The sequence below is a fragment of the Eimeria mitis genome, genomic scaffold, assembly GCF_000499745.2.
Source record: "Eimeria mitis Houghton genomic scaffold, Emh_scaff1244, whole genome shotgun sequence".
NCBI classification, from domain to species: Eukaryota; Apicomplexa; class Conoidasida; order Eucoccidiorida; family Eimeriidae; genus Eimeria; species Eimeria mitis.
This window is the reverse complement of record NW_013568414.1, coordinates 4,992-11,942: the sequence shown is the minus strand read 5'-3', so window position 1 is coordinate 11,942 and position 6,951 is coordinate 4,992. Positions and strand designations below refer to the sequence as shown.

At 50.4% G+C, this 6,951-nt stretch overlaps 1 protein-coding gene across 1 annotated transcript in view; it reads right to left on the bottom strand.

Moving 5' to 3' along the window:
- Positions 1 to 248: 248 nt before the first annotated feature.
- Positions 249 to 6,951, bottom strand: part of EMH_0032810 (IQ calmodulin-binding motif domain-containing protein, putative) — a gene marked incomplete at both ends in the record, with an annotated part of 11,421 nt that continues 4,718 nt past the window's right edge. The window contains 21 exon segments of the mRNA XM_013494674.1: positions 249 to 260; positions 536 to 611; positions 812 to 1,056; positions 1,186 to 1,713; positions 1,897 to 2,056; positions 2,201 to 2,266; positions 2,392 to 2,400; positions 2,404 to 2,491; positions 2,612 to 2,882; positions 3,061 to 3,336; positions 3,535 to 3,654; positions 3,825 to 3,954; positions 4,144 to 4,205; positions 4,209 to 4,367; positions 4,815 to 4,824; positions 4,828 to 4,920; positions 5,049 to 5,318; positions 5,648 to 5,733; positions 5,840 to 6,004; positions 6,137 to 6,469; positions 6,721 to 6,824. Of these exon segments, the coding sequence (XP_013350128.1) occupies positions 249 to 260; positions 536 to 611; positions 812 to 1,056; positions 1,186 to 1,713; positions 1,897 to 2,056; positions 2,201 to 2,266; positions 2,392 to 2,400; positions 2,404 to 2,491; positions 2,612 to 2,882; positions 3,061 to 3,336; positions 3,535 to 3,654; positions 3,825 to 3,954; positions 4,144 to 4,205; positions 4,209 to 4,367; positions 4,815 to 4,824; positions 4,828 to 4,920; positions 5,049 to 5,318; positions 5,648 to 5,733; positions 5,840 to 6,004; positions 6,137 to 6,469; positions 6,721 to 6,824 (3,263 nt within the window).

Here is a 6,951-nt window from a genome sequence, read left to right as displayed (position 1 = left end):
GCTAAGTGCGTGCTTGCTTATCCTGCGCAATATCTACATTACATTTACGCTTCCTCTTCCTGGAACTAATGTTGCTTAAATGCGACATTCTTCATTGTCCGCATGAATAATTAACGAGTGACTGAATGTAAAGCTGTCGTGTAACAATACCTCTCTTGAGAGGATTGCACTGCGAAGAAGGCGGGAATTCGACTCCAGAATCTCCCGGTATTTGTTTTGGTCTCGTTCCATTACGCTTTTTGGTAGTTCTATTGGGTCACCTGAAGTGCATGCACACCGACGTCAAAAAGGAATTGGGCAGCGATTAAATTTCCCGTTGATTCCGCGATTTGCTCGTAGTTGGCATTCCCACTACATCTCGCCCAACGAGGAAGGATGCGCAGATAGAGCAATATAGAAAAATTCACGACATATACAGTAAATGTGAGTGTATGAATGAAAATATTGACCAACCTGTTGCTGTTCTGTATTTTTTCAAGAGCTTGGACTCCCTGCTCCTGGCGATATTTTCAAGCATTTGCTTCGTCGGCCTCACCGCCTTCGCCCAGCTGAAAGATAGCGAGACTGCGTTTCCAGTGGTGTGTATTGACCGTATTGCCATCCTTAAAGGCCTAAGCGAGAAGATAAGAACAAATACCGACCGCATATTTGATGGTATAACAATTCGCATCGGAGCTTTCGCAAGACTGTGTGTTGGAAGCANAATACCGACCGCATATTTGATGGTATAACAATTCGCATCGGAGCTTTCGCAAGACTGTGTGTTGGAAGCATACGTGCAGGGCACAGGCGTGACACGTTCTGCACGCACTTTAGATGCCGCAGGCTGTAAATGCCCGGCTCAAGCTTGAACTCTCCCTTCAAGCGCTCTAATTCGCACGATATAGCCTTTTCTTTGGGTGTTTCCTGGGTCTTGGGTTGGTCTGGTGGCTTCTTAAAGAAGAAGGACTGAACAACCACACGCTCTTCTGCAACGGGGACAGAGGCCGCAGGCTTTTTCGAATATAGAACCTCCACGGTGGAATACCCATGAACGATCCGGGATTCAAAGAGAACCTAGAGTATGATACACAAGCACAAGCGAAAACCGCCGGAAGGCTGCAACTCGTCTATTCCTGTCAGTAAATGGAATCTACCGGAAGGTATGCAGAGATGAGCGTGCGTATGGCTAGATTTTTAACTCACCAGCACTTCTGTGCCTGTGACTCCTATGTCTATCACGGCGTCACCCTTCCACAGAGAGTGAGACACGCAAGTCGGCGTGCAGATCGCCTTCAACTTCACTTTGTCTACCCTACCAGGAGGTAAAGCTGGCTTGCTTGGTTGTGGTTGTTGTACTTTGAAGCCCGCAAACTTCAGGAATGGGTTTGCAGCAGCTCGCTGTTCAGCCGCGGCAGATGCCTTTTTACCCTCTGAACCCTCTGGGAGCCCAGAGGCCTTTTGCGAGGCCTCTACAACACGAAGTGCTCCCCACGTGTACAGAAAACACGACGGTTGTTGAAGAGACACAACAACGAATCTTGTCCCCACTGCAACCTTCGAAACTACATGACGGTGAGCCGGCGTCGTTGGAATGGGGACAAATGTTGGGACATCTCTGGACTTCTTGTCTTCGACTCCTTGACCAAGTTGACCGCTATCATTGCACCCCCATGCAAAAACACCACTGCTGCCAGCTGTCCGCATCACGTTGAATCCAGATGAACAACAAATCTGAGAAAATAAGTCGCCACACGGCCAGCGAATAATTGCAAAACGTGTCAACACAAAGGCAAAACTGGCGAAGACTCAGAACTTTAATTTTTAAAAGGTGTAAAGTGCTTACTTGTAGTGCCTCTTCAGANAAAACTGGCGAAGACTCAGAACTTTAATTTTTAAAAGGTGTAAAGTGCTTACTTGTAGTGCCTCTTCAGAGGAGTCAACGGGTACCTCTCGCGGAGTGTAAGAGTGCGAGTCCGGGATGACGGTAGGTAGACGGACAAAGTGGGCAGCACCCCACATCAAAGCCTTTCCGTCAGAGCACACCGCTCCTGTATGTCGGGGTCCCGCAGCGATGCTAAGAGACGCAAGCGAGCAGCATCGCAGAAGAGAGCGGTCTCCATAAAATACAGTTTGCGAACGTGACAGGATCAGTGTGCAAAGCAGCTAAATCATCTGAAGCCTTTTATTGCGTTCACAATGTGTGAAGGAGTAGATTCACCTTTTCAGTCTGATGCCATTGTTACGGATAGTGGGAATCAGGGTTGGGCACCGAGCCCACATCAGCCTGTGACCCAAGCCGCATTGCCCTTCGGAGTTGTCTCCCCACGCAAAAGCCATGCCTTCGCTAGTGAGGGCGACCGAGTGGTCTAGACCAGCTGCCACTGCACATATTTTGTGCGTATAGTCGACCTCCTGGACNTGAGGGCGACCGAGTGGTCTAGACCAGCTGCCACTGCACATATTTTGTGCGTATAGTCGACCTCCTGGACGAGTTGCTGCACCAGATGGCCTGAAAACGTCGCAACACGAACCGCCCTCTCACAGTGTGAGTTCTGCATACACACTTCAACGTTCCTTTCTACCAAGTGCATGCTCATCCTTCCGAATGACAAACTGTCGGAAAACCTACCGGTTTTCGAGTCCACTGTATCTTTGAAAACCCGGTCTACAAACTTCAGGGGGCCGACGCAGGTCATTCCCTGCTCCCTTGGGGTCTGCGGTTCCCCAAGTTGTCCTCTGTCCCCCCAACCCCATGCATATACACTGGGGACAAGGTTAAAGTCCTGCCAACTTCCTCCCTTGACAACTGCCCGGACGCGGGTGGCGAAGTTCTCGGAAGCCGGCTGTCTCACCGCTAGAAGCGCCAGACTGTGGTGGCCGCCAATTGCCAAGTCTTGAAGCTGAGCAACGAGACACAAAACCACAGATTTGTTACCGAGAGTGAGCCACTGAATCGCAGCTCAAGCATAACCCGTTGGGTATGACACCCAGAAGAGCCACGTGCGCTGTTGTCCTGCCCCACTGAGTTGCAGGGATGGCAAACATTGCAGGCTTTGCATATTGAATCATGATACGTACCATAATCGGCACCATATGTGCAGCCTCAGCCATGTATCCATTGTGTTGCCTGGTCAGAGATATCTCTATTTGCACTAAAAGATCCTGAAGCGGCTGTGCCCACGTGCGAGGATATATAGCACGGCAATCGCAGTTTGCATTCAAGCTGATGGGGTAGGCATAGTGGGTCTCCTGACGCATTCGTTCAACTCTGAACACCCCTTGGACCCTCAGAAGGTGAGGTCTCAGCAGTTCAAATGAAACACGCTCACGTCGTTTGATCACAGAGTCCGCTTTCTGCATCACACACACCGGGAAATGCGTGAGGCACTGATAATTTAAAAGCCAATCAAGTGAAAGGCTGAGCAGTAACTCGTAGGCCGGCAGGTGTTGCCGTCATACTGACACTCATTCTTCATCAGCAAGGGTAAATAAATGTATGAATGGCTAGAGTTGCTGCTCCCCCGGTCCACTCGGATGGCAGCTCCGCCTCACCTTTGGCAGTTTGATAGGAAGAGGCAACGCCAGTTCCAGATCCAATCCCCGTAGTAAAAGCATCGAACGCCACCAGCGCTGTATTTTTACGACCATGCGCCTGGCTAGAAGAAAGTCTCCCTGATAGCAGCATTACGCACTCACCTCAACACAACTTATGAAGTTCTACAGGGGACAACATTTTACATGCAGATCTCTAGCTTGTTGCCTCAAGACTTAGACGGTGCGTATCGAATTAGCCTTATGTTCTTGGGTGGGCCTCAATGCCGGAAGGGCAGGGGATGTCTCACCCGACGAAGCCTCATCAAAGCTCCAGCTTGACACAGCATTGCTGCATTCCTTAGGCGTACATATTGCTGCTTGATAATGACCATCCTGAAGAAGCTTTGGATACGAACGACAGAGGTGTTCATTTGCACCCTGAGGAGAAGAGGATTGTGACAACACATGACCTGGCAAAATTTCGAACCCCAGCCAAGCGGTGATCACGCGCCTGGAACACTGGCTCGTCTCTGCGCATGCATGCTAAATATTTGGTAAACTGCAAGACAGGAAATACATGGGACTAATGTGTTATCTCTTTCTCAGGAGTAATTGACAGCGCCCTACGAAATCATTTCCCGCATCACTGTTGTCCGCCGGATAATTGGCCGGTAGTTTAGCATGACACGNCGCCCTACGAAATCATTTCCCGCATCACTGTTGTCCGCCGGATAATTGGCCGGTAGTTTAGCATGACACGCATGCTGTACAGCTTTGCTCCCTTCCGTTGAATAGACAGAAATGCCATAGTAAGTCCTCTTAACTCTTGGAACTTGCGGCGTTCCCTCCACCTGCATACACAGGTGAAGCCACCTACTTTGGCTCGTGTATCTAGGCTCCTGCTACCTACAGTTCAATTGATGCACCTCTGCTGTAAACGTCTCCAGCGTACCCTCTGACATGCCGTTGTATAGTTGTAGCTGCTCTGTTTGGGATTATATCCCCGGTGATTTTCTCCAGGATGACAGCCTGGGCTCTGAACGATCTCCATGCGTTCTGCAATCACTCAGAATGCCGCAACACTCTTGGCGTTGAACGCACCCCTAAGCCTACCATACTGACACATTTCTGCACTTGGAAAGCCATGCCTGAATGGCACTACGAATGTTGGCTGCACTGCCAATTCATTACCTGCACAAGAAGGGAACAGTACTCTAAGAAAGCAGCGTGGCGAAGCTTTTCCGCCTGTTTCTGAGCCATGATTGAACGCCACCAAGATTGAACGCACACAGCCGCACTCCATCGAAGNTTTCCGCCTGTTTCTGAGCCATGATTGAACGCCACCAAGATTGAACGCACACAGCCGCACTCCATCGAAGGCAGTATACCTCCCTGTTCCTATACCTGCATTCCAGAATCAGCAAACCTAAGCCAAGTACAACGCGTTATGCTTCAGTTACCGCTTGTTAGCTGCATCTACGAGTAGCTTGTTGGGAAGGCGGTACTGCTGTTGAGTCCACTTCAGAGCTCACTTCATCTCGATGGACTGGATGACCTCGTCACTAAGGCCCAACCGCCGAAAGGCATACGCGATACCCGCGGTAATGACGGCCCCAAAGAAAAGATCCCTGAGAGGCTGGATCCTTTTCCGTTCCCGTATCAAAAGGACTCGACGGACGTGACTCTGCACTCGGACGCACAGCGAGCGCATATCCGCCACGAAGGCGCGTTCCCGCACAGTTCGCCATATGCGTTGCACGCGGGTAACAGCGGGCACCAGACGCTCAAGGTAGTCGATTCTCCTGCATAGAGAAACCCCAACAGAGCAAGAACTCTGCACTGAACGATCGCATAATGGACTAAAGAAGCTCACTAAGAGACAGGTGACGCAGTGTGCTTTGCATGGTTCATGATGTTGTAATATTTGACAGTCCCCCGATCCTTCGCTGACATAGCAGGCGTTCGTGCACTGCCTGGACAACTGTACACTAAGGCGTCATTTGGATTCATTTGACGACTGGGTTGNCAGGCGTTCGTGCACTGCCTGGACAACTGTACACTAAGGCGTCATTTGGATTCATTTGACGACTGGGTTGCACCCCACAAGGCATGCTGTCAGCTCCATACTTACGTCTTTTCCAGAATTATGAACGCAGCTTTGCGGAAGAATACCATAGTCCTTCCCAGCTGATACCCCGTGTCAGGAAATCTAAGGGCCTATTCACAGAAGCAGCAAAGCTTGGATACTAGCGGTTCAAAAAGCGCGTGTCTCTTGCGCTTCACCTTTCATCAATATACTCTATGGCCCGGGTTGTCAACGAACCTGCAGCAAAAATGCACTGGCTGCCTTGGGATCTGGATGTTGTAACAACAGCTTTGCCGTTTGCTGCTCGTACGAAGTTGGGATGCAGAGAATCGCGTAGAGCTCAAGGAATTCTCTGTAGAGGAGCCGCACTGTCATACCAAGGTAGCGGGTTGTGCAGTAGGTCTGCGGGAAGGCCAGAAACGCACGACATGACCAAACTGCATTTCCACGCAAATAGTTGGTGACCGCAAGCCAGATTGCCTCCGGGCTGCCCCCTCTACTTCGCCATTATCGAGCGACTGATCCGACACTTACCAACACCTGCAAATCGTGTAGTTGCTTCCATACGTCAACAGAGTTGAATCCTAGCAAATAGCCATTGCGGTTGCGCCCGAGCTTAGCTTCACTGGCCAGGAGAGCTCTGAGGCGAGGAGGCACTTGAGGTTCATGGCACAAAGCGCCAGCCATCCCAGAGTAAGCGTCCTCCTGGTATGGCGCCCCTCCCAATTGCCCGCTGTCGCTCTTCTGCCTCCAGCGCTTGACGTAGGAGCTGAACTTCGACGATGACGCTGCCTCCTCGTCCGCGCCTGCAGCTGAGAGTGGCCGAAGCGCACTAACGCACGCAATAAAATTGGTTTGTGGAGCCTCCTGAACACACAAGACGCAAATTCATGTCGTGGAGATACTGTTGAAGTGGTTGTCGGTGAGACTGGTAGCCCCTACGAGCACAGACTATACCGAGAAGGCCCTTGAAGATATGCAGAAAAAGTAAAACTCTCCCTCATAGTTTTTCAGGGCGTGCAGGCAACAGAAACAATTGTGCATGTGCCTGGGAAATCGAAACTTGCCGATCCTTCCGAGAGACTGTCTTTAGTGTACTGGATAAACCGATTTGTTACGCTAATGCGGAGACAGTCGGGGGGAATAACGTCATGAGTCGTCTCATGTTCAACAAGTGAGCGCAGAAGCCCAAGCTTGCTTTGAAGTAGCAGTGTCCGAAGTCCTGAGAAAGGCAACGAGCGTTGGGTATCATATACACTTAAGAATAATTACTGCGGATATAGAAAGCCCGTTTAGCAACTGGCCCGGCAAAGGGCGATAACAGAACGGTATAGCAAGTCGTGAATAAA